The 26,212-nt window shown below is 53.6% G+C and overlaps 2 protein-coding genes across 6 annotated transcripts in view; both read right to left on the minus strand.

Annotated features, from left to right (window-relative positions):
* VWCE (von Willebrand factor C and EGF domains) overlaps positions 1 to 21,232 on the minus strand; it is a 34,312-nt gene extending 13,080 nt beyond the window's left edge. For 3 of the 5 annotated variants that reach the window (XM_027089907.1, XM_027089906.1, XM_027089908.1), the window contains exons 1-10: positions 17,410 to 21,232; positions 14,348 to 14,442; positions 14,137 to 14,226; positions 13,676 to 13,804; positions 7,235 to 7,351; positions 6,210 to 6,338; positions 4,121 to 4,563; positions 3,945 to 4,038; positions 2,634 to 2,716; positions 880 to 967 (exon numbers count right to left, since the gene is read on the minus strand). In XM_027089907.1, coding sequence (XP_026945708.1) covers positions 880 to 967; positions 2,634 to 2,716; positions 3,945 to 4,038; positions 4,121 to 4,563; positions 6,210 to 6,338; positions 7,235 to 7,351; positions 13,676 to 13,804; positions 14,137 to 14,226; positions 14,348 to 14,442; positions 17,410 to 17,519 — 1,378 coding nt within the window. In that variant the 5' untranslated portion in view covers positions 17,520 to 21,232. Of the gene's footprint in view, positions 1 to 879; positions 968 to 2,633; positions 2,717 to 3,944; positions 4,039 to 4,120; positions 4,564 to 6,209; positions 6,339 to 7,234; positions 7,352 to 9,904; positions 10,173 to 13,675; positions 13,805 to 14,136; positions 14,227 to 14,347; positions 14,443 to 17,409 lie in introns of those variants that run through there. The other 2 variants (XM_027089910.1, XM_027089909.1) reach the window with 2 other exon arrangements.
* Positions 21,233 to 21,353: 121 nt separating this feature from the next.
* Positions 21,354 to 26,212, minus strand: part of DDB1 (damage specific DNA binding protein 1) — a 31,758-nt gene continuing 26,899 nt past the window's right edge. The window contains exons 22-27 of the mRNA XM_027089905.1: positions 25,616 to 25,786; positions 25,189 to 25,298; positions 24,764 to 24,933; positions 24,466 to 24,568; positions 22,814 to 22,937; positions 21,354 to 22,226 (exon numbers count right to left, since the gene is read on the minus strand). Of these exons, the coding sequence (XP_026945706.1) occupies positions 22,143 to 22,226; positions 22,814 to 22,937; positions 24,466 to 24,568; positions 24,764 to 24,933; positions 25,189 to 25,298; positions 25,616 to 25,786 (762 nt within the window). The 3' untranslated portion in view covers positions 21,354 to 22,142. The remainder of the gene's footprint in view (positions 22,227 to 22,813; positions 22,938 to 24,465; positions 24,569 to 24,763; positions 24,934 to 25,188; positions 25,299 to 25,615; positions 25,787 to 26,212) is intronic.

Genomic DNA, 26,212 nt, shown 5'->3' on the forward strand with positions numbered 1-26,212 from the left:
AGAATGGGATTAACAATTCCTACCTCACAGGGAGTATATTGCCTGTTCAAAAACTGTTTTAACTAAAACTAATATAACATTCGGGACTTCCCTGGTGGTCCAGTGGTTAAGACTCTGCGCTTCCAATGCATGGGCGCAGGTTCGATCCCTGGTCGGGGAACTAAGATCTCACATGCCGTGCAGCATGGCAAAAATAACTAAATAAATAAAATTAAAACAGCATTCAAAAGTCAAGGGAAAAATAGTATTTAATAAGAACACTAGCTTTGAAATCAGGTAAGCTTGAGTTCAAGCTCTGCTCCTTTACTCACTGGTGTGTCTTTGGGCAGTGATGACCTCTCTGAGCCTCAGTTTCCTCATCTATAAAATGGGGCTATGAATAGTACTCCCTCAGGGCTGCACCACACAGATTCAATGAGATCAGGACTGGCAAGGGCCCCACAGAACAACGGCCCAGAGCCAGCAGTGACGGCCATGAGGTCATCTCAGGAAAGAGAACCACATTTTAACAAAAGACTAACTCATTAGTGGGGCAGGGGAGACACCCTCCCAGCCTCGGGACAGAGCCACACCAAGGGTGGACCCAAACCCCTTCCTGTCTGTGTTAAAGGCACCAACCCCAGCAGGGGGCAGGCTGGGCTGTGAGCCCAATCTAGCATCCAAACCACTATGCACACAGTAGGTGCTCAATTAAAACGGGCACTTTGAAACGCTTCATTTGATCTGAGTTTCTAAAGCAGAAATCAATCTCCTTCCTCTCTCCCCCACTCACCCCCCCCCCCAAAAAAAACCCATACTCGAAAGACACCGCTCCACCCCCGTCATTTTTTACAAAAAAGCTAAATTCACCCTGTCCTCTCCCCACAAAGAGTCCCTTACCTGGCACACAAGTACAGCAATCCGACTTCAGGGAGGCCTGACAGGGGCCGGGAGGACACTCGGGGGAGATGCAGGACACATTTCCAGCCTGAGGAGGTGAGAGGTGGTGCAGGTGGGGGAGGGTAGACCGTCAGGCCCAACAGAACCAGCTTGTTCCCTATTTCACACCACCCTCAGGATTCCTGTCCCACATGAAAGCCTCCTAAAGGAAGCTATCCTGGGACCTCCCTGGTGGTCCAGTGGTTAAGACTCCACACTCCCAATGCAGGGGGCCCCAGTTCGATCCCTGGTCAGGGCTACAACCCGCATGCCACAACGAAGATCCCGCATGCCACAAGTAAGACCCGGCGCAGTCAAATAAATAAATATTTAAAAAAAAATAAAAGGGAAGCCATCCAAGACCTTTAAATGCCACCATGGTCACACAAGGATATGGTGCTGGGGCCCAGTACCAGGGTGTATTATGGTGTAGTTTCCAACATCCCCCTTTCCAAGACGAGGGGCAGACCAGAGAGCAGAGCACGCTGCCTTCCTCATGAAAATGGACGAGCCTAGCCTCCCATGGCACTGCCCCCACCATGGCATTCCCTCCCATGGCATACAGAAGCTCCGGAAGGATGCTGAGAAGTGGAGAACAGAGGTTCCTCCGCCAGAGACACCTTCCCGTGCATCTGAGTTTTGAACCAAGTGACTAATACCGGCCAAGGAGTTAAATTTAAAACTCAATTTTTAAAAATTGAAGTTAAGACAAAAAAGCCCCCGGCTTTGGAGTCAGCCAGACCTGAGGTCCAGGGTCTGCCCCTCCAAGTCGTGTGACTTTGGGCAGAGTATGTCACCTCTCTGAGCCTCCGTCTCCCTATCTGTGAGATGAGCTGGAAAGGGCACCTCTGCTGGGGTTGCTGAGGATGGAGTGAAATATGATCAGGCACGAAAACGCCTGGCCACTTCACAAGCGTGGCGCACAGGAAGGGCTCAATAATGGTGGCGGTAGCGATCTACGTGCCCCCGCCCCTTTACATTGCAGCTTCCGCCATCACTGCCAGACCAGGGCTGCTTTTAAAGATGAGAGGCAGTGAGGGCTGGTGGGCAGAGCCTGGGCTTTGGATGCAGAAAGGCCACGGCTCAAATCCCAGCTCTGCCACCTCCCAGCCTCAGTCTTTCCACCTGTAGAATGGGGACTGTAAAGCCGACCCAGAAGAGCCACCAGGAGCCTCGGGGGAGGAACTAGATGGAAAATACCAAGCCCCTGCCTGGTATGCACCGGGTGCTCACGATGCAATCCAAGGGACAGCCTCTGGCTGGGTCTGGCACACGGTAGGAACTTAATAACTATTCTTGGAGGAGTGAATTTGCCTCAAGCAAAATACTCTTAACAAGCTGAGTCTGGTAACGAGCCTTCTCCCTCCCAACGCGGCTACCTTTATTGTGCCGGCAAATATTTTGCCTGGAGAGAAAAACGGCCTCCCTGGTAGGAAGTTTCCGAGGGAGTTGCATCCCCTCCCCTTCCTAGACAGATGGACCCTGTTTGCATGTTGGCTCTTTTCTGCTCAGCAAAACCTCCCTGACTCCACACACTACGGGTTTCCCATCCCCCACGCTTTTAAATTCCACAGCTTGCGACCAAAATCCACAACCTGAGAACTCTCCCTCCATTCAACGAGCTCACCTTTAACATCCGGTCTTTCCCCCTTCCTCTAAAACCCCCAAAGGTTAAGAAAACACCCACGAGGCTTCAGGGATCTTGTGATGCTCACCAGACAGACACAGACAGTGCAGTTCTGGTTGGGAGGTGAAAACACGTCCCCTTCAGCCCGGATGACGCCACTGTGAAAACAGCCTTTGAAAGACAAACAGGAGTGGAGGCATCAGACCTCTTAAAGTAGAGGAAGCTTGAGGTCTCATTACTTTTCCAGGCATAATGTACCTGGAACCTTCTCTCACTGGCTCGGATGCCCCAGGAGTGACAGATCTAGGTACTCAGAACGGTGTGGTCCCAAGACGCCTGGAGAACTACAGGAGACACCCACACAGGGTGCCCTGGGAGGGTCCCATTTATGTCTGATAAACCCAGAACTGTGTTGAAAGCATGGCATTTTATTGCCATAAGGCAGGAAAGGCAGCCAGACAGCCCCAGGTTCCAAACCTGGCCTGTCACCTGAGTGGCTTTGGACCTGGATGTGTCACTCAACCTCTCTGGGACTCAGCTGTCTTTACTGTAAAATGGAAATACCACCACATGCCCTGCAGGGGACTTGGAAGGATGCACAACCTCAGATGTAATGTACACAGCAATTTACACTCAGGGCTTAATACACAGTAGGGACACAGTAAAAAATCACAATTATCATTAAGAAAATCAGCAAGTTGCATTTTCATTTTAACCCTTAGGAAGATTTTTTCACTGCTGCTTAAAGTGCAGCAACCTCAACACCTTACCACCAGGAGCTTCATAGAAATGTAGCCGCTCAGGCCCCTCCCCACATCTACTGAATGAGAATCTGCATTTTAACAGGATTCCCAGCGACTCACGCGCAGGGTGAGTGTTAAGGAGCTCTGCTGAAGGACTTGGTAAGATTTGAGGTCTTTATCCTAACAGCAATGGGAAGCAAATGAAAAACTGTCAGCAGATTGTGGGAGGGAATTAGAACAGGGGTAGAATTTATAAACGATTACTCCTCCTGCAGTAGGAGGGGGACAGGGGCAGGGGAGGGGACTGCAGAGTGGGTCTGGAGAAACTTGCTGAATGAAGGAATAAATGAAAGAACGAAGCTCCAAAAGGATCCCCGGAAGGTCAAAAGTTCCCCTTGAGAGCATAGACCAGTGGTTCTCAAAGTGTGGTCCCCGAAGCAGCAGCGTCAACATCACCTGGGAACTTGTTAGAAATGCAAATTCCCGGGCCTTACCCAGCACCTGCTAAATCAGAAGCTCTGGGGGCTAGGCCCAGGGATCACCCTTCAGGTGACACACGAAAGTCGGAGAACAGCCTTTCAGCTGCAGAAAGGCTAGGAAAGGGAAGAGGCAGTACCATGTGAGAAACTCACAGCCTTCCCCAGACCAGCTCCCACCTGTACACAATGGACAGCATCCCCCATCTCCGGAGGGAATCGGGTGAGAACAAGCAGCTTCACACGTCACCTTTTCACAGGTCACCTCCCCATCCTAGAAGCAGAAACTGGAGTTCCAGCCACCACAACGCCCCAGACACCAGACCAGGGAAGCCCGGGGGACCCCTCACACCCACCTCGCACCAGCACTGGGAACAGCCAGGCTCTGTCCAGCGGCTCCCGGACTCATGCATGGCTCCCAGGTGCCAACAGGCAGAGGGCCCTGGTGCCAGCTGTGTGGCCTCAGGGCCCCTGGGCAAGGAAGGGGTCACCACCACCTTCTCCTGGATTCGTGAGGGAGGTCTGAGGGTCCCCAACGGAGAGGGACTAGGCACTGGGGTGGCCATTGGGGCAGACAGTAGCTGCGTCAGGGCAGAAGCAGAGGACGTGGGTAGTGCAGGTGTGGGAGATGGCAGTCGTGTGGTCCTGACTCCAGTTGCGGGCCCTGGAGCCCCAGAAGGAGGGCTGTGCCCTGGGGAGAGGGCGGGCCGGCCTGCCTCTGGAAGCAGCAGTAGCATCTTAGGGGGGTGCTGCAGGGGCTGCAGGATGGCAGATGGGGCCAGCACGGCTTTGGGGAAAGCTGAAACGGAAACACAGAGATGTCTGCAGGGAGGCAGCAGGGGCAGGAGGCGAGATTCGAGGGGCGTGGACTCAGGCGCACGACCACAAATCACTGAACGTGTCTGGGCCAGTTTCTTCAACAACATGATAGATCTAATACCACCAGTTCAACCTCAAACTAATGGGGCTGCGGTGACGATCAGGGGAGAAGATTGATGAACAAGTACCACGAGCAGCCCGAAGTTACACGCTGGCGATGCGGGAGGTCCAGCTGCTTCATATGCAGCAACATCAGAGTCTTCTCCCTTCCCTTCCTCGCTGGCCGCAAAGGAGACTCGGGTTTTCCTGAACCACGCAGACCTTCTCTAAGCCCTCAGGGATCCGACCTGGGAGTAACCCTTCCCTACTCCTGACAAATCAGGAGTGTGTCCCCTACTCTCCCATCCAGCTATGGCTTCCCAGGAGGAGATGCAGAGGCTCAGGGGGAGGAAGGGCCCAGGGTCCTCTCTGGGTCCATGGCAGACAGGCCAGCTTCCAAGAGGATGCCTCCCGAGACACACACACACACTCAAACACACACACACGTAGGAACAGTGCACATTTTCCCTGCAGATGGACAGCAGCTGCCCAACAGTCTGAAAGACAGAAAGAGAGAGAGAGAGAGGGCGGGGCTCCCCTGCTGGCGCAGTGGTTGAGAGTCCGCACGGGTTCGTGCCCCGGTCCGGGAAGATCCCACATGCCGCGGAGCAGCTGGGCCCGTGAGCCATGGCCGCTGAGCCTGCACGTCCGGAGCCTGTGCTCCGCAACGGGAGAGGCCACAACAGTGAGAGGCCCGCATACCGCAAAAAAAAAACAAAAAACAAAAAACAAGAGGGCGGCGAAGGAGGCAGATGAGGGGCAAGGGTGAGAGATAGGAAAAAGGAAGAGAGTCACAAATCAGAGTGAGACGGGGAGAAAACTGGTTGGGCTGGGAGGGGGAAACGGGGTGGCTGAGCTCAGACCATCATGGGCGATTACACGATGGAAAACTGGCCCTGGATTAGAAAGAATGCCTTCGGTATTGACACATTACATGGACGTTTACAGGCACGCTGTTAAATCATGGCAGAGATCTGACACCACACTGTCCAAAGTGTCCCCGTGAGCCCGGGTTACTGGGACTCCTATGTCACAGGCTCCTCTATCATTGTTTTTTGGTGGGTTTTTTTTTTTTCCCCCTTTTACTATTTGGGGGGAAACAGTAGGGCTGGCGAAACAGTGAAAGGAAAATAAAAGAATGGATAAAGAGGGCTTCCCTGGTGGCGCAGTGGTTGAGAGTCCGCCTGCCGATGCAGGGGACACGGGTTTGTGCCCCGGTCCGGGAAGATTCCACATGCCGCGGAGCGGCTGGGCCCATGAGCCATGGCCACTGAGCCTGCGCGTCCGGAGCCTGTGCTCCGCAACGGGAGAGGCCACAACAGTGAGAGGCCTGCGTACCGCAAAAAAAAAAAAAAGAATGGGTAAAGAAGTGGAAGGAGACAGAAAGGATGAAAGGGGGATGTTGGAAATAACAAACGAGATGAACTGAAAAAAAATCAGGGGGAAGGAAGGGGGCCCGGTCTGGGAGGGTGGGGCCTGGGGCCCGGAGGCGGGGCCCAGCGCCGGGTGGCGGGGCCCAGCGCTCACCTTCACACGACACTCGGTCAGCTCGGAGCCTGAAGCCAGGTCGGCAGGTGCACAGGAAGCTGCCCACGGTGTTATGGCAAGAATGGTGACAGACTCGCCTCTCCAGTGGCCTCCGACACTCGTTTACATCTGCGGGAGAGCCTCGCTACCAACGGCTGCCTTATCGGGGCTACCGAGTCCTTCTTCCCCCATCCCTTACCCCAAAAGGCTGGGGGAGTCTCCTTGCCATGTTCTTATGGGGCCCTTCCCTGCCCCAGGGTGCCAGTGTGACTCAGATGTCTGGGAATGGGGCTGAAGTCTAGCGCTAGTCTCCTTGGAAGGTTCATACATCCAGCAGGCATTTAATGAATGCACCAGTGACTCACACCCCAGCACTGTGCAGCAGTGATTAAGTGCTGGCTGGTGGGGATGGGCCCCACTGGGAATCTCACCTCCCAACCTTCCACCAACCCACTGTTGGGCATCAGGTGCTATGGGCCCTTCTGGAAAAAGAGTCTCAAAAAATGACCACACTGCTCAGGGCAGGCTCCAGGACAAACACCCAACTCTGCTAGAACAAGGTCTTTTTCCAGGCCCATGGGATCCCACCTTCAACCCATGAGCCAAGCTCAAGCCAAACATGCCAATCCCTTTCTGGAAATTTCTGCAATGGGCTGAGAAAACAGGGGTCTCCTTCTAAACCAGAGGAACCAAGACATAACGTGCTTTATTTACCAAGGGGAGCTAAGGCAGCCAAGAAAATGGGTGAGCAGAGAGGAATCCTTGGGGTGTATCTGGGAGAGGGCGGAAGAGGAACATAACAGGATGAAGGTGGCATGTGGCCAGGAAAAGTCCGAGACGGGGTCTTCCATTAGGAGCCACGCCAACCCCAGGGAAAGGCAGGCTCTGAGCAAAGGCTCAAGCGCTTGCCGGCTCCAGGGAACCAGGAGGTCCAGACTGTTGACCTTTCCCTGTCCCTGGGCTCGCCCTGTCCGTCTTCCTGATTGGCAGCCTAAGTGTGAAGACAACAGGGTCCCCTGCCTTACCTACACAGGAGTGCCGGTTGCCGTGCAGATGGAAGCCAGTTCTACAGGAACACCTGTAGCTGCCAATGCTGTTTTTACATCTCTGCTGGCAGGGGGTCCCAAGGCATTCATCAGTGTCTGGAAGGGAACAGGACACAGCTGGAGCTCATTTCCCCGTGGAGTTTTGGAAATAGGTGGTCCTCTCTACCTACCTCTCTCATCACTATCTCCTACCCGACTCGTAACCCCTCTCCTTCTCACCACCCACATTCAGTCTATCAACTCCTAAGTCCTCCCTGGACCAGCTCACTTCTCTCCACCCTCACTGCCATACCCTAGCCCAGATGCCCTGGGCTTTGTCTCTGGCCTAGAGGACAACAACAGCCTTGTGTGTCTCTCTGCCCCTCCTGTGCTCCTCCCAAGCCACCCTCTACAGAGCCCCCAGGATGTTCTGACCAAAGGGCACCTCTGATCAGGCCACTTTCTGCTTAAACTCCCTGCAAGGCTCCCACAAGCACCAATGCAGCACCACGAGTCCTGGGCTGCCTTTCCCACCTCTCTCCTTGCCCCTCACCTTTACTCTGGCCCAAATTCTTGCCATCTTCCAAAGGCACCATACTCTTGTGGCCCTCCCCCTTTGCCCATGTTCTCCTAACTGCTTGGAATACCTTCCCATCTTGTCTGGCTGGAAAACTCCTACTCATACCTCAAAACTCAGCTTCTATACTATCTCCTCTGTCAAAGCTTCCCCAAGCCATTGTTTGAAATTGGGAAAAAGCTGGAAATGATCTGCATGTTCATCAGTGAGAGAAGAGTTAGTAAACTACGGGATATCTGCACTGCGAAGTACCAGGTAGTAGCTGAAAAGGATAAAGCAAGTCTATTGACCCTGACGTGAAGAGATTTTCATGACAGATTGTTGAAGGGAAAAAAGCAGGCAGAAGAATGACTGGGTTCACATTGAAGCCCTAATGTGATCTTGAGAAAGTTAACTTCTTTAAGCCTCAGTATTCCTACCAGGAAAATAGAAATAAACAGTACCAACTTCATAGGACAATTTTGAGGACAAAATTGAGAAAATGCACGTTAAATGCTTAGCATGGTGCCAGGAATACAGGAGTTCAACAACCGTAAGCCACCCATCTCTTATCGTCATCTCTCTGTAAGTGCACGTGTGTGTACGTACACATACTGGGGAGAGGCAGGCAGGGCGCTCATCAGATTGATAACTAAGTGCTATGGATGAACTGCGTTCCCTCCAAATTCATAAATGGAAGCCCTAACCCCCAATGTGATGATACTAGGAGGTGGGGCCTTTGGGACATAATTAGGTTGGGATGAGGTCTTGAGGGTGGGGCTCTCATGATGGGATTACTGCCCTTAGAAGAAGAGCCATGAGAGAGCTTGCTCTCTCTCTGCCTTGTGAGGACACAAAGAGAAGGTAGCTGTCTGCAAGGCAGGAAGAGAGCCCTCACCAGTAACTGAGTGGGCCAACACTGTGATCTTGTACTTCCCAGCCTCCAGAACTGTGAGAATAAATTTTTGTTGTTTATGCCACCCAGTTTGTGCTATTTTGTTATAGCAGCCCAAGCAGATACGAAGACACCAGGGCTATTCTCTAGGGAGCATAGAGGTTGGGCGTGGGAGAGATGGCCTGGGGCTAGGGCCATGACTTTGAAAACTTTTAAAGAGCTTCCCTCGTGGCTCAGTGGTTGAGAGTCCACCTGCCGACGCAGGGGACACGGGTTCGTGCCCCGGTCCGGGAGGATCCCACATGCCGCGGAGCGGCTGGGCCCGTGAGCCGTGGCCGCTGGGCCTGCGCGTCCGGAGCCTGTGCTCCACAACGGGAGAGGCCACAACAGTGAGAGGCCCGCGTATCAAAGAAAAAAGAAAAACTTTTAAAATAATTTATGAAAATTTCAAACACCCAGAAAATGATACCACAGTGTCAAGGGGAGCTTCTGTCTTAGCTGCCTTGTTAAAGAGAGAATGTTTCCTGACATAATTTCTGTAAATAAAAATCATTTTTAAGGAATGAGTCATTATTTTAAAAGGTCTCGCTCATCCTGTTCACTTAGGAGAAAAGATTCCTTCTCTCCCCTGGGTTCCCACAGCACTTAGCCCCTCGACCCAACCGCATTGTTCTTCCCCTCCCACCAGACCGGGGGTGGGGGGAGTGGGGAGGTCGCTGGGGGGCAGGATGTTTTCTTCTTGGCTGTGTGTCTCCAGAGGCCGGCCCAGCACCCCGGCAAGTGGCTGAGGTGACTCTGTCGCAGCACGGCTCTCCCACAGAGCCCCCGGGACGTGTCACCCGCCCCCCCAGCCTTCCCCCAGCTCAGTGGCCTCCTCCTTCTGGTTAGTCTCGGCCTCTCCCTCACCCCCACCACCCCCCTACCCTACAGTGATGGCAGCAGCAGTTTCTACTGAGTCGTGGTCCAGAGCAAAGGCCCTGGCATCAGACATGCCCGCATGCAAGCCGACTGCTTCTGCCCCCACTGACAGAACGGCCTTGGGCAAGCCTCATCCAGGAAGTGAGGATGAGAACAGCATCTCCCTCAGAGGACTGTGGTGAAGCTGAAACGCAATCATGCCTGGAGAACACGCGTTGGGCCTGGCAGGGCCGTGAGTTCAGCATCAGAGCCTAGCGACGGTGGCGACGGCACCATCATTACCCCTTCCAGAGCCACTCACCTTGGCAGCTGTGGCGGTCAGCAGACAGCTGCATGCCCGGCCCACACTCGCACACGAACCCGCCTTCCGTGTTCACGCAGTGGCCCTCACAAGAGGAGCTTAAACATTCATCGACGTCTGGGGAGCGAGGAAACACTCTTGCATAGCTCACGCTGAACGTGGTTCGGGTGTGGGGAGAATATGCACCCCACGAGGACCCTGTGCCCACACGGGGCCTGCCCTCAGCAGGGTGGAACCCACCCCCACCCCAGGAAGAAAGAAGGCACCAGGTAAGTCATACAGCTTTAGGGATGCCCCCAGAAAGAAGAGGCCGAAGGGCCAGGTCTCTTTTGACCCACGCAGAACAGACAACGGAGAGACTGGCTGAGACAGAACTGTTTCCAGTGGTCCCACCTGCAGGGCAACCCCAAAAGGGCAGGGGGAATGGGCAGGAAGGCTGGTTAAATTCCCTTAAATGCTTATTGAGCACCGCCTGCGTGCAGCAGACCTGGAAGGGGGCTGCCGAGGACACAAATGTCACTAAGGCACGGTGCTGACTCTCCAGATGGCTGCAGCATGAGAACGTAGGAGCCACAACACACACCCATGACACACACCCACGAGAGGCCGGCGTGCGGCCGGCGGTATGCGCCCTACCAGGGACCGCCCGGCCACGGCAGGTGTGTGCTGGAAGGGAGGTGGGCTGAGAGGACCAGGAGGCATCAGGAGGGGGGCCCATAGAGCGCAGAGTGTCCGAGAAGCTTCCGGGAAGCACAGGGACCGCCGGGAGCCCAGTCTGGCTGAAGCTCAGGTTCCCGCCGGGGCAGCGTGAGGCCGAGCTGGAGAGGTGGTGGGTAAAGGCTCAGCGATAGAGCGCAAACGAGTCCCGAAGCTTCTGCCCGGGGTGGGGTGACTGGATCCAAGTAGTGCTTTAGGGAGGTTCAGGCCTGAGGGGGGAGGGGGCTGGGAGACAGATCTCCCCAGCCGGCTTCAAGGCAGCCCTTCCTATCTCAGAACCATGAGGACCTACGAAGTCAGCTCCGCCCACTCCAGTCTACTCTGCCCACTCGAGCCTCCCTCCCACCCCCTGGCCCCCATGCCTGCTGGTCACCTCCATTCTTTCTTGCTCTTCCCACAGCAGGTACCTTTGGGACCACACCCACCGCTTCTAAGAAGCCCACCTTGATTCACCCGATCCCACTGGGCCCCTTGTGATGGTGGCCAGGGCCCCACTTCCCTGCACTTGCTTTGACATTGGTCTCTGGCTTTTCCTTGGTCCAGTTTGCCCCTGCAATGAGAAGTGTGTCTGGAAAGTACTTCAACCTTCTGGAAGGGGTGCGGGGGAGGGGGGGGGGGCGAGCACCAAAACTCCTTCATGGGACCCTTGACCCAATAGTTCTCTTTCTGGGAATAGTCAGAGGGGCTGACAAGAAGCCTCTTTATCGCAGCATTATTTGTAGCAGTGAAACACTGCAGACAAGCTAAGGATGGATAGCACAGAACTGGGTACTTAGATTATAGCAACTACATCTGCAGCCGTTCAAAATGATGTTGTATGCTGAGCAGCAGGGACTGTCATCCTGCCCTGCCACTACCCCCGGGCTTCCATCCCCACCCCAGGCCCAACTACCCTCCCTTCCTGCCCGACCAGATCCAGCCGCAGGTCCCACCGCTCCATTACCAAGAGCTCATGCCACCCAGTTCCTGCATGCTGGAGGAGCCCAAGCCAAAGAGGGAGAGAAGGTCGTGGCCCCGGAAAAGTTCTCATTTCAAGGCACACCTGCGAACCCACACAGGTGAGAAACCTTACCACTGTGACTGGGACGGCCGTGGGTGGAAATCTGCCCGCTCAGATGAACTGACCAGGCACTACGGCAAACACACTGGGCACCGCCCCTTCCAGTGCCATTAGTGCGACCGGGCATTTTCGAGGTCAGACCACCTCGCCTTACACATGAAGAGGCACTTTAAAATCCCCAAACAGTGGATATGACCCACACTGGCAGACGAGAATTCAGTATTTTTTACCTTTCACACTGTCTTCCCGGTGAGGGGAGGAACCCAGTTGGAAAGCACTACAATCATGGTCAAGTTCCCAACAAGTCAACTTGTGAATGGATAATCAGGAGACATGAGGAAACCAAATGACAAAGAACAGATGGGGTCTGTGACTGGATCTTCTATCATTCCAATTCTAAATCCAACTTGAATATATATTCCTGGACTTACAAAACGCCAAGGGGGTGACTGGAAGTTGTGGATATCAGGGTATAAATTAGATCCCTGAGCTGGGGGGAGGGAAGACCAGAATCTCTTGAATTGTTTCGATGCAATATAAGCATAAAGATCACCTTGTATTCTCTTTGCCTTCTAAAAGCCATTATTACGATCTTAGAAGAAGAGGAAGAAATTCAGGTACAGAAAATGTGTTTTAATAGCCTACACGATGGTGCTTGGTGAGCCTTGGTTCTAAAGGTACCAATGAGGCCAAAGTTCTCAAACTGCTGCATACTTTGACAAGGAAAATCTATTTTTGTCTTCCGATCTACATTTATGACCTAAGTCAGGTAAATACACACGGTTTACTTTAACCTTTTTATGCAGACAGTCTGTTAGGCACTGTGGTTTCAGATGTGCAATAATTTGTACGATGGTTTATTCCCAAGTGTGCCTTAAGCAGAACAAATGTTTTTTTCTATACAGTTCCTTGCCTTAATAAATACGTAATATAAATTTAAGCAAACATCTATTTTGCATATTTGTAAACAATAAAGTAAAAAAGTGAACATTTTGTGGAGTTTGTATTTTGCATGCTCAAGGTGAGAATTAAGTTTTAAATAAACCTATAATATTTTATCTGAAAAAAAAATGATGCTATAAGGACTATTTCCTACTCGCAAGACAAAGTTAAGCGAGAAAAATAATGAACGAAAACTATAGATAAGGTATGATCCCAATTTTATAAAACAGACAGATGGGCACGCCTGACACACATATACCCACAGTCATACACTCTCACAAACACCTACACACCCAGGGGACAGGGCAGGGAAAAAAATAACTTCATTTTCTAACAAATATCTCTGGGTAGGGACTTCTGGGACAGGTTTATTTTCACCTTTCTACCCTTCTTTTACTTTCCAGATGTTCCAAAAGAAGTTATTTTTTACTTTTATATTCAGGGGAAGAAAGGTTATTTTTGCAAAATCCAAATTAAAAAAGGCTTTCAAGCTCTCCGGAAAGATAGGTAAGAAACTAGTCACGGTGGCTGCCTCTGGCGACAGTAACAGACTGTGCACAGGGAATTTTTTAAATGCTGAACCAATAATACTTTTACAAAATAACTACTGAGTTTCTCTTGGCTCATCTTTCAAATGTCACTTTCCTGAGGGAGGCTTTCTGCGGTCATGCCCACCTCCAGTCCGGTTCCCTGTGCCCCTGTGGGCCCTGGCACTGTGCACTCCACAGGTGATGGCCCCATTATGGGGGGGGACTGTCATTGTCCTTACTTGTCTCCCTGCCTCACATTCTGAAGCAACATAAGAGCAGGGACTGCCCTCGTAACCCCAGCCCCAGCTCAGTCCCCAGTCCACGAGGTGTGCTCAATAAGTATTTGTGAGATAGCAAAAGGAGCATATTTCTTGTGTTTGCCTGCCTGCCTGCTCACTCTTAAACTTCAGAGCTGCTCGTGGCTCAGCTTTGCTCAGGCATCTCTCCGGAGACCGTCCTGGGAGGACAGGGAAGGGACCTCATTCCCGCCCGCCCCCTCCCCGCTGCTCCCACGCCTCTCACCGGTACACCTGATGCCGATAGCTGTCTCTGTCATCGAGAAGCCCACGGGACACACTCGGGCCACCTCCTGACAGCCACCATGGTTACAGGTGAGGTCACAGCCGTACTCCCCACAGGGTCCATGGGCTTCTGAAACAGGCACCGCACCTGTGAGCATGCGCCACTTCACAGTCCCAGCCGCCCCCGCCTTCCCCGGCTCCTCCTAAATTCTGCTGGGAAGGGGGCTCTGGAGGCAAACAGGCCTGAGTTTAAATTCAGCTCTGCCACTTACTGGCCGTGTAACCCTGGGCGAGACACTAGCTTCTGTGCCTCAGTTTCATCATCTATAAAATGGGAATGAGAATGCCTACCTAATAGGGTTGTTTGAAAATGGTATATGCTAGGGCACAACTGCCCAGTGCCTGGCACATTCTCAGTGTAAATAGAGTTCTTCCCATCAGCCATTGCCCGCCCCCAGTTACCTGGGCAGGTGGGCCCTTGCTCTCCATCCTGGCAGGAGCAGACATTGGGAGCGATGCAGATGCCACTCCCGCAGCCAAAGGAGCAGAGGGCTGAGAGGATAAAGACAGGTGAGGGATTGGGGACTGGGGCCCCCAATCTGTCCCTCAGGCAAGCCCAGGGAATGAGCGCCCTGCTGTGGAGGATGTTTGGGGCATGGGGACAGGCACTTACGAAGGGTGCAGTGTCCACTGCCCATGGAGGGCGCCCAGCCAGGGCAGCAGCCACTCCCGAACCCCGAGAGGCAGACGTGGGGGCCCAGCCGGCGTCTGCAAGAGAGGAGAGAGCACCTTCCACATTCTGTACCGAGGGGAGGATTCATCTACTGGGCAGTGAAAGCCTCCCAGCCAGTCAGTATGTCAGTCAACAAACAGTTCTGGAGACCTCCTCCACCCCCCACTCCTCGGGAGGACAATGGGAAGTTTCCATAGAAAAATGACTCAGACAGTCAGTCCCTTCTGGAGGCAGGACAAAGACAAAGGTATAAGAGAACAGACACTAGTCTCCTACAGATGCCTGCCACGTGGACACAGAGCAAAGAGGGTCTAAGAGCTGAGGTTAGAAGACCGCAATGGATGAAGAGCCGCAGGGATGGCTACCTCAGGGCCTTTGCACTTGCAGTCCCCTCTGTCAGGAACGTTCTTCCCCAGACACACACAGCTCCCCCACTCCTGTAAAAGGTCTCTCTGCTTATGTCACCTTCTCAGAGAGGCCCTACTTGTCCACCCGTACCTTGCTTTATTCTGCTTCATAACACTTGCTTCCTGGGACATCAAATTACTTATTAGTTTGTTGATTTGTTCATTGCCTGGCTCCCCTACCACTCCCTGAGGACAGGGGCTTCATCTTTTTTCTTCAACTCCGCAGCAAGGGCAGCGCCTGGCACATCATAGGTGCTTAATAAATGGCTGTTGAGGGAAAGGTTGAGAAGGGAAGCCAACAGTAAAGAGAAAGGGGGGAACTGGAGAGAAGTCATTCCCCAGGTGACATCTCTGGGATGGGGGAGGGGGCATCAGTGAGCTGCCCAAAGGAGTGAAGGGGAATCCAGTGTGCTCGAGGCTGGGTGAGGCAGTCCAGCCGTGAACAAGCCACTTTCCCTATCTTCAAGGGGTGGACAAGGAACCAGGTATAACAACATAGCAGGACAAGTGCCAGAACATGACAGGCTATGGAGGCCCAAGGAGCTCAGGGGAGGTTTCCTAGGCTGAGGCTGGAGAGAGAGTAGGAGCAGCCGGTGAGAATGGAGGAATGTTCTAGACAGGAGCTGCATGTCCACGGGCCTGGAGGGGGACAGAGACGATGACTAGAACTGGTTCTGGGATGGGATGGGCAGAGGATGATGAAGTCCAGCCTGGTTTGAACTGGGAATCCTGCTGCAAAAGAATAGGGACAAGAAAACCCTTCCCAGGGACTTCCGTGGTGGCACAGTGGTTAAGAATCCACCTGCCCATGCAGGGGACACGGGTTCGAGCCCTGGTCCGGGAACATCCCACATGCCACGGAGCAACCAAGCCTGTGGGCCACAACTACTGAGCCCGCGTGCCACAACTACTGAAGCCCAAGCACCTTGAGCCAGTGCTCTGCAACAAGAGAAGCCACCGCAGTGAGAAGCCCGCGCACCGCAACGAAGAGTAGCCCCCGCTCACCACAACTAGAGAAAGCCCGCGCGCAGCAACAAAGACCCAACGCAGCCAAAAATTAATTAATTTAAAAAAAAAGAAAACCCGGGCTTCCCTGGTGGCGCAGTGGTTGAGAGTCCTCCTGCCGATGCAGGGGACGCGGGTTCGTGCCCCGGTCCGGGAGGATCTCACGTGCCGCGGAGCGGCTGGGCTCGTGAGCCATGGCCGCTGAGCCTGCGCGTCCGGAGCCTGTGCTCCGCGGCGGGAGAGGCCACAGCGGTGAGAGGTCCGCGTACCGCAAAAAAAAAAAAAAAAAAAAAAGAGAGAAAAGAAAACCCTTCCCAGCTGTGTTCTATAGAGCACCCATGATGTGCCAGGCACGGCAGCAGGCACTGGGGACGTTAATGGAAAGACCCAGTCTGCTCTGCGGGAGAATAATCTATGTCAAAAGTGACAAATATTCTAGAAAGGGAAACTCAGGGCACATGGCAAAACAGAAACGTCTGCAGAAAACTGTCCCTGGAGCCTCCAAGAGCCTTTTCGCTCTCTGAAGTCATCACAGAAGAAGGGGCCCTGGAAGTGGGTGGGGGATGTCTCACCTGCTGCCCTCGCTGGAGCGATTAGGGCAGCAGCTTGGGAAGGAGAAGCCGGCAGCTCCTGCTCCTCAGATGGGGCTCTCAAAGGGACAGGGGTGCCACCAAAGCGGCAGATGGAAGGATTCCCGGGAGGCTGGTGGAGCCTCACCCTCAGGTGGGCAGGGGCCGAGCGCCCGCCAGAGCGCCCCAAGGAACCTAGGGCGGGCGGTGACGGGGAGACAGGTGGCAGGCAGGAAGGCTCTGACACGCCGCGGAGCCGGGCCGATCTGAGCAGGAACTGGCGGTGGCTGCGGAACACACGTGCGAGTTGCGAGCCTGGCGGGGCCGCCCCCCCGCGCGCCTCCGAGGCCGTGGCCGCGAGCCAGGCCGCCCGCTGACACCGTGTTCCCTAGCTCGGAGCATCACGCACACACGCGCTCGGCCCGCGGCGGCCCGGCCTCCGCCGGGAGGAGACGCTAGGAGAGGGCGACATCAATCGGGAAAGCAAAGGGGCAAAACACCCAACCCCCGCCCGCGCGCACACACAGGCGGAAACCGAAACATAACCCAAAGAGACCCCGGCGGCTACAAGGTCCACGGCGTGCGCAGAGCCTGTACACAGGGAAAGCCCCCAGCCTCAGAGCGGCCAGAGCCGCGGGGCAGGCCAGGCACTGCCTAGGCAGAGCCACGGGCACGTTCGGGAGCGAAAGCCAGCCAGTCCGGAGACCAGGTTGCACGTCCCGGGGTCCCTTCGCCAGGGGTCGGGGCTCCACGGGACTCAGTGCGGTTCACCTAGCGCCTGGATCTCCGTTCCCCCCGCCAGATCCCAATCAGGACAGCCCCGGCCAGGGGCGCAGAACGGGCACCCGCCCAGAGCACAAGCTGCTGTCCCTTTGTCCGGACCTCCTGGGCTGCGCCCGCGCGCGGACAGTGGCCCAGGGGGGCGCCCCGACCCGCAGCTCCGGGACGCCCCTCCGCGCCTCCCCGCACCGCGCCGGTAGCGCTCCCGCGGAGGGGCAGGGGAGGGGCGCGGGGCGCTTACCTCTCGGCCCCGAAGTGCCCGGGCGTCTTCCTCCCGGTGTAGCCACGGGCCGGGGTCCCCGGCAGCAGGAGCGCGACGCAGGCGGCCCGGAGGAGCAATCCGGCCCACATGACCGGCGGCGGCGGGTCCCCCCGGCTCGGCTAGGCTCCGGCGCCGAGCGCGGGGGAGGGGGCTGCCGGCCCTCGCCCCTCCTCCTGGCGCCGCGGGGAGCGAACCAGCGAGCCCCGAGCTGGCACGCGGAGCCGAGCAGGGGGGCTGGGGACTCCGAGAGGAGGGGCACGGGGCCGCGAGGAGACTCGGCGGACGGCTGGGCGGGGGGTCTCTGGCACCTCGGAACGAAACACACAAAAGGCAAAGGCGCCCGCCCGCCGGTGGCCATCAGGGGAGGCGCGAGCCCGGGGCGGGGGCAAAGATCAGGGACCCCTGGGGGCGGGGTTTCGTCCTCGGCCCACACCCCCGGCCCGGGTTTGGGAGTCGGCTTCCTGCGAAGGGCTATGGGCGTCAGACTGAGGCCCGGGGAGGAAAGAGACTCCGGGAACAAGGCTGGAGCAGGAGGCTGCGCGCCCCGGGCATTGCTGGTCTAGGTAGATCCCGAGATGACTGTGTTGTACAAGGTGGGACGCTGGGTCGTTTCGCTGCTGAGCACTTCTAGGCCGGCCCCCAGCCTGCCAACAGGTCTGCACCCTAACCCTGGGTGCGCCGGTCAGTGGGTCCACCTGCTCCCTGGTCAGGGGGCACTAGACAGTCTGGAACCCACAGATTCCTCTTTGTCCCCTTCTGCAGCTGCCTCAGGCCACAGTCAGAAATGGTAGGCAGGGAAGTGGTGAGCAGGTGGCGGATGAAAATCAGGACCATCCAGCTGGGAGAAAGCTGAAAGGTTGACTAAATCCTACCTTCAGCTCTGTGCAGGAACCTTCCCTAGCCGCCCAGACCCCATCAGTCAAGCTTTGGCTTAAACACTTCCAGGGACGAAGACCTATCAAAAGGCAGCCCAATCCAATTTTGAGTAACTCCATTTGTTAGGAAGTGTTTTTTCTTCCCAGTTCCTTTGGGTCTACCTCTGCAGTTCCCACTGGGTACCTCAGCCTGTCACTGAAGTCCTTAACACTGGTGGCCACAAATGAACATGGTGTGCCAACAGCAGTCTGGACTCTTCCCTCCTTCCTTCCAGATGCCATACTTCTAACAACACAGTCTAATATTACCTGGCTTTTTTGGCAACCCCATGATGCTGTTAGTTCATAACAAAGTTTACAGTAAAGGGAAGCCTCAGATGCTTTTTGTTGTCATGTCTTTTGTTATTAAACACAAGCTACTAAGCCGATTTCCTTACCTGAACCTGTGTGGTTGAGTTTTTGCAGATGTTCACTTTAGGGCTGTTATCTCACCTTGTTAGTTTTGACCCATCTAAGTAACACATTTTCAACAAGTAGGTTGCCAAAATACTCTATCGTGAGATGAATGCTACTTCCATATTTATGTCCATTCTGAGTCCTAAGGACCCTTAGGCCGTCTTTCCTTTTTGTCTCAAACATCCAAAGGTGCACTTTCCCCCTCTGCCGTTCAGACTGCATTCCTCACTGTCACTTACAAAGTACTTCAATGCCCACCTTCAAGGTCCAGAGTCAGAAATCTAGCCCTGAATTATTCAATAGGGATAAACAAAGCCCTTCCTTCACTTGAGCCCGCAAAATCTATCGCACCACTGCCCTTATCATTCCTACCTAGACCACCACTCGATGTCAAATAAGTGCCCATTCTTCCTGGCCCTAAAAGCTACCCGCAAGTTCTTAACACATTTACACAGGACAAGGCTCCTTTTACACACCTGTCACTCCTTGTGCCATCTTCTCTCACACTTCCGCACACCTCGGCTTTCTCCGTTCTAGACTCGACTACTTCAGGGTGCCCCAACCCCTCCATAGCTCATCCCTGTAACTCTGGCAGGCTTTGCTCCATATTGGTCAGCGGGCAGCTGCAATGACTGAGATGCAAGTTTGTGCTTAAAGAAAATCCTCATCTACCCTCAGCAGGAGGAGCTCAGGACATTTAAGACCAGTGAATTTTGAAAGAAACTTCCTCAACAGCCCCTGACATTTCTTTCATTTCCCATTTCTTTGACCTTACGGCATTCACCTTGCTCCTCACATCGTTTGCGTCTTTAGTTTGGTTTTCACCATTTTCTGCTTTTCTTGTCTTTTGGTTTGTTTGCCCTTGAGGCTTCTCAAAGTTTGGACCCTGAGAGTCGCTCACTTAGTATCATTCATCTTCAAGGACCAGTTTGGGCACTTATTGGTTCCTCAGTGTTTCCTCCCCAGTTCTGTGGCTTGTGGCTTCTCAGTTACAATAGGGACCCTCCACCGAGGGCGGAGGATTCAAGTTGTTGTTGGCTGTAGAAAGAAGGCCTCTGGCTTGTGACCCTTCCAAATGGTCATGTGATGAGTCAGTGTTTCTATTATTCTCCCAAAGGTCCATTCGTGCAGAGGCCTGGAGTGAGGCGAGCTCATCAGCGCCTACATGGAAAGGAGCCATTCCAGCTGGCTGTAGCAACGCTCCAAAGGCAAACTTTCACCCTGGGAGAGGTGATTAATGGTTTTAAGAGGGATGTGGGAGTGTGGCAGTAGAGCATCAGTCTCCAAAGGACTGCTGGAATTCAGTCCGGAGTGAATATACCCAGGATTGTAGGAAACAAAAAACTACAAGGACTCCAGTTTCCAGAGTCAAGACTGAAGCCACTGGTTAAGTAATAACCTTCTACTGAACGTAGCAGGTCTCCGTGGCTGCAGGTCAGACCACTGAAAAGCATCAGAATCATAATCCCACCACATTCTGTTTTTCTGACCTTGGCACCTTATAGTCAATCCTCCCATCTAGGATTACATTTTTTAAATCATCACAATCTGGAGGCCGTTGCTTGCCTGCCTCACTAAAGCTGGTCTCTGGCATGGGGGCAGCCTTTTCAATTCAAACCATGACTTGAAGAATTCAAATCACAGTGTTGAGTTTCAAGTTCAAACTGTGGTTTTTGAGAGATGATTATTTTTTCCCCTAAGACCCTTATCCTCCACCCTCAGAAACCCCAGGAGAGTAAGGGGAAAAGAACCGTAAAGAAACACAAGGAATGCTTCCAGGGAAGGAAACTTACTCCGGAAGACCCCCAAAGCAGAGATGCTTCCTTGCTCTTTTCCTTTTAAGCTAGAATCTCTCAAAACCACAGTTTGAACTTGAAACCACAATTTTCCTGACACTGTATCAAAGGCTGGTCTTAAAGGAGCCAGCCAATATGCCTGGGATCAACCCTGCTCCACTGTTGGGACAGAGCAGCCTTTATTCCCACTGGATCACTGGTGGAAATATGGGCCCAGACACTCTGACCCACTGAGCTGAAAGAAGACAGGCTCTGTGTGCTGGATAGAAGGGTGAACCCCAAATGTGCCCTTCTCCTGTATTTTCAAACCTAAGGCACCAAAGGTTTACTCAATTAAACCAGGAGAAATAAAATCAGAATCCAAAGCCCGTTGTGGCAACAGGAAGCTGGGCAGTGCGTGAGGAGCAGTGCCTGGGGGGCTAGTTGGCTGAATGTTCCATATACAACTGGCTGTAAAATGACATAAGGAAAGGCAGGCCTAGCAACCCCCAGGCCCCGCACATTACTAACACAGGCACCTGGGAATCAAACGATGACTACAGAGTCAAGGGCAACCAAAGACCACTGAATTTCAAAAACCTGACATCCACCATCCTTGGGATCCCACCAAGAGCGATCACCTGACAAAGGAGATGTACAGACGACAGTTCGCTACTTGAAAGGAGCGTTCCAGCAGCAAGGACAAGGGACTGCTGCAGTGGCTGTGAAGGAGGGAATGGAGCTTGCAGTAAACTGGGCACAGAGTGACTGGGATGCTGGAGAGCCGAGCAGGGGAAGAAAAGCAGAAACAAATGGATCCTTCTTAGACTCTACTTTATTAGGTAAAACTCAGAAACTAACCACCAATTCACGTCCCCCCACCTCCTTCCCTCTGAAGAAGGCAGTTCCCCAGAGACAAAAAGGCTGTGGTTTGGAGATCATCCACCATCTGCAGGTTTTCTACTCAAGCAGCCCACTGTCTGGTGGTCAGCCCTCCAGACCCAAGCTCTCAGAGGCAAGAGAAGAAAGCAAAGGAAGCTCTCATTTCAAAGACGACGAACCCCTCCCGCCCCTCCTCCCTGCTACCCACAACCTCCCCACGCCCCCAACCTAAATAAAAAGATAGTGAGGACAATGTATGAGTGTGGGACACACAGACACACACAGACACACAGACACACACACACACACACACACACACACACACACACACACACACACACACACACACACACACACACACACACACACACACACACACACACACCCCTTCCTTTCAGCCAAAGAGCTGCAAAATTGCTCCCTGGAAGGAGGACAACTGGCTACACCAATCAAGGCTTGGTGGCCCAAGGTGATGGCTGCAATCATGTGAGACTGGTAAAAATCCAGGGAGAAAATATTTCACCTTCAGTCCTTTCCCAGGTCTCCAGCGAACTGGTTTTAGTTCTACAAAATCCCTGTTTCCACACAGGTAGGCCGTGGATTCTAGGGCAGCTGGCCTAGGGAAAGATTTCCCATAGCCAAGAGACAACGGCAGGGGAGGAGGAGGAGAGCAGGAGGGCAAAGCCTTCAGAGAGGGCCTGGGAAAGGGGATTCCTGCCCTCGGCTAATGGATCCGAGTTAACTCCTCCACAATCTTGATCAGGTCATCCGCAGTGGCTTCTCGCTTCATTCCACTGCCATCGTCATACTGCAACGAGGAAGGGGCAGGAGAGGCTGTGAGGGCTGAGAGGGTGCTCTCCCTCCCCTGAGGAAGGGGATGCCCACCACAAGGGAGGCGCCCCATTCTACCACTGTCATGGCAGGGAGGAAGGACTCACAGTCGGAAGCCCACACCTCTCCTTGGGGGTTCAGGTCAGCAAGGTCTGTTGACAGCAAAGCTGCCCGGAGCCTGCCACCCAGTATATACTTCCCCAGAGGCACCATGTCCAGTGAGCAATGCCCCAAACCCAAGCGCCATGGAAACTTCTCTTCCCTACAGGATCCCGACCCTGCCCCCTTCCTACGGGTCTGCCACAGATCCCAGACATGCCCAAATGTGCCCTCATTGCTAAAGTTACAGTGTTTGCTGCCTGACGGGGGAACCCACGAGCCTCAGCTTTATCTCCTTGCCCTTGGACCCCACCTTCCCGCGTGGGTAGAAGAAAACTTGAAAAGGGCCGTTAGCACGTGGGGACCGAGGGAGGGGAGGCCCCGGAGTTCTGCCGGCCTCCTGGTATGCCCGGCCCTGCAAGGGACTTGAGAAACTGGCCCAGGGCTAAACCCTGAGCAGCTCACCTGCAGGTTTGCCACAACCTCCTGCATCTTGGGCCGGCTGATGTCCAGGAAGCTCTCAATCAAGTCCCCATCGATGAAGCCTGTGGCTGGTTCTGTCTTCCGTTCAGTATGAAAGGATCTCCAGGTGGACAGGTGAGTTAAGGAAAGTGCCAATTATCTGGAAATAAGTACCCTTACTATGAGTCACCCCCACCTCTGCACAAGACCACAATCTAAAACTATCACCAGGATAAACAGGAAACAACATTTTCAACTAAAAATCACATGGCCTTTGGGACAGTGTTAGAATTTCAAAGACCTATAAGCTATTACCTCATCCAATGGTTCTTAACTGGAGTAATCGTCAAAATAACATTAAAAAAATACAGGGAATTCCCTGGTGGTCCAGTGGTTAGGACTCTGCATTTTCAATGCCAAGGGCGTGTGTTCGATCCCTGGTTGGGGAACTAAGATCCCGCAAGCCGTGCAGCGAGGCCAAAACAAATTTAAAAATAAAAAAATACAGATTAAAACAAAATACAGATATGACTCTTAGTTCAGAGCCTGGACGTGTATGGATGGTTTTTTCTTTTTTTTTTTTTTACAAGTGCTCCATGTGAACTGGATGCTTGCCTGGGAAGAACCACTCTTTAAGTCTAGCCTTGACCTTCACAGATTAATAAACTGAGGCTCGGGACTTCCCTGGTGGTGCAGTGGTTAAGAATCCTCCTGCCAATGCAGGGGACATGGGTTCAAGCTCTGGTCCGGGAAGATCCCACATGCCGCGGAGCAACTACGCCTGTGCGCCACAACTACTGAGCCGGCGCTCTACAGTCCACAAGCCACAACTACTGAGCCTGCGAGCCACAACTACTGAAGCCCACGTGCCTAGAGCCCGTGCTCTGCAACGAGAAGCCACCGCAATGAGAAGCCCGCGCACCGCAACAAAGAGTAGCCCCCACTCACCACAACTAGAGAAAGCTCGTGCACAGCAACGAAGACCCAATGCAGCCAAAAATAAACAAACAAACAGAGGCTCAGTAAGACAAGAGATGTGCCAAAAGTCCTGCGGGTTGTGGCAAAAACCAACCCATCAGCCTCCCTCCTCCCTCACGGACTCACAGCAGGAACCCCTCACCCCTCGCCCCCCACCCCCCGCCTCCCTCGGGCTCCTTGTCTCTCTCCCATAATAAACAAACTTCCAGCAGTACTTGGATCCTAAGTGTCCCACGGGGGCTGATCCTTGGGCTTCTGGAGTTTGCACATTCTTTGCTTTTCCCCTCTTCCGTTAGCCTCTCTAGTGAGGGTCCTCAGACACTACTGCCTCCAACAAGATCTCTGAAAGGACGTTCTGAAGTTGTGATCTAAACTTACGTTTGACAAGCAACACCAGAAAGGCCAGAGGCAGACACATTTCAGGAACAAAAATGTACGTTTTCAAGATGAACCAGTGAAGCTGGGTGATAAGTACATGGGGATTCAATACACTGTTCTCTCCACTACTGTGTGTTTGAAATTTTCCATAAGGTTTTTTAAAAGCCTGTTCCCCACGGGAACCTAGTCAAGACATTTCCTAAACGGACAGCAGTTTCCAGAGGCTGCTTAGGGTAATGTAGCTCTCTGCCTGGGTCAGGATGTACTTCCTAGCAAGGGGGCACCTCTGGGAAGGATATAAGGAGTGTTCAATCTTGCCCACACTTTTGATGACTTTATTGAGTCGATTCTGCATGTCCAACAAGAGGTTGTACCAGCTCTCTGACAGTGAGGTCACCAGGCCTGAGGAAGCAAAGGGAACAGGGAGCTGCAGAGCGGGCACTGCCCACCAAGGGCAGCCCAGGTAGCAGCACGAGGAAGGAAGAGCTGGCCACAGGCTCCTCCGCGAAATCCTGCTCTCCCTCGTCCCCCAAAATGGGAACGCTGCTCTCAGAAAGGAGGCCCGCACGGGGTGCGCCCCACAGAGGTCACCCTTACCAATCATGCCGTTGACCGTGCCGAAGAGCACCGAGCCCTGGGTAGGGGTGGAGGTCTCGCCCAGATTCTGCATGACCAGAGAGCCGTGGCAAAAGACGTTGACGAACTCGCCCAAGTGGAAGAGCCCAACCTCCTGGAGGTGCTGCCGCTCCTCGTCAGTGGTGGCAGCGCTGCGAGGCAATGTGAGAAACTCACTACCCAGACTTCTGTCCCCGCGACGGGGCCCCGACAAGGACTGCGTGCAGCGGACAGATTCCCCGGTGAGCCCACCCGCTCCACAGCAGAGGATCCAGCCTGAAGAGCTCATCTCTGTGGCCTGCCTGCCTCATGGAAACCCTAACCCTCTGTGAAGAGGAGCATCGGAGCCTGAGAGAGGACCCAGCGTCCTCATTCCCCACAGACCATACCCACAGCTGGTCACTCACCTATCCTTCTGACACACAAACAAGTTAAAGGCATTTTCAGCCCCCAGGAAATTGTCATCATCCAAGATTTCCACAGCACTCATCCAGTTGGGGTTAAAGTCTCGAGCAATCTTAAAAAAGACAAGGTACAAAAGGAAACACAATCAGCAGTTTGCATGGAAGCCATTGCTGAGACTTGGCCAAGAGCCTGCCCTGCCCCATGTTTAACCACCACCCCTTCAGAGAGATTCTCCCCACAGTCTGGCCAACTCAGCCTAGAAATGGAGCCTACTCAGAGCTGTTGGCGGTTTCTAAGAACACTTAATGGATGCAGAATGTAGGCTCCAGGGACGACATTTCTGCCCTCACTGGGCTTGATTATCCCTCACCACCAAGAAACACCCGCGGGGTCGCAGCTTAAGGGAGCAGTCTGTCCCCGCCCCACTACCTCTTCGAAGTTGCCCTCCATTGGCTTGTAGGCCAGCAGCAGCACCGAGCGCATCAGGTCGCCCACCAGGATGAAGTCGCCCTTGGTCTTCAGGTACAGGGCCATGATGTTGTTGTAGTGGTTGCACTCGGTGCGGAGCTCCTTCTCCGTCGTCCACTCGTAAAGCCGCACCTGGCACGGGCATTGCACTTCTGTCAACTCGAGGGGCCCGAACCCTCCTTAAGCCTCCATCTGCAGCATCATTTACCCAAGTGCAATGTGGGGTGTGAAGTGCTTTGGTGTGGAACTTGCATGAACGTTTTTAATTTCAGTATTATGTATTTATGAAAAATGAAAATAGAATGAGCCCATGAAACTAATAATACAAAGTTTTCCTTTATATAAGAAAATGAGTCAGGGTAAAGAAAAACATTAAGTAAACATTAATGCAAGTAATACTTTGCATGTGACAAGAGATGGTTTTGTGACTGAAGTTTGGTAACTGACCTACAGAAATCGCTCTGGAAAAAGAGGATCCATCTCCAATTTCCTGATCAGAAAGGAACAAGATCACCTCCCAACCAACTGCCTCTTCTAACCCCTTCTCAAAACTCATAC

The sequence above is a fragment of the Aethalodelphis obliquidens genome, unplaced genomic scaffold, assembly GCF_003676395.1.
Source record: "Aethalodelphis obliquidens isolate GAN/ISIS:26980383/991018 unplaced genomic scaffold, ASM367639v1 scaffold69, whole genome shotgun sequence".
In the NCBI taxonomy this organism is placed as follows: domain Eukaryota; kingdom Metazoa; phylum Chordata; class Mammalia; order Artiodactyla; family Delphinidae; genus Aethalodelphis; species Aethalodelphis obliquidens.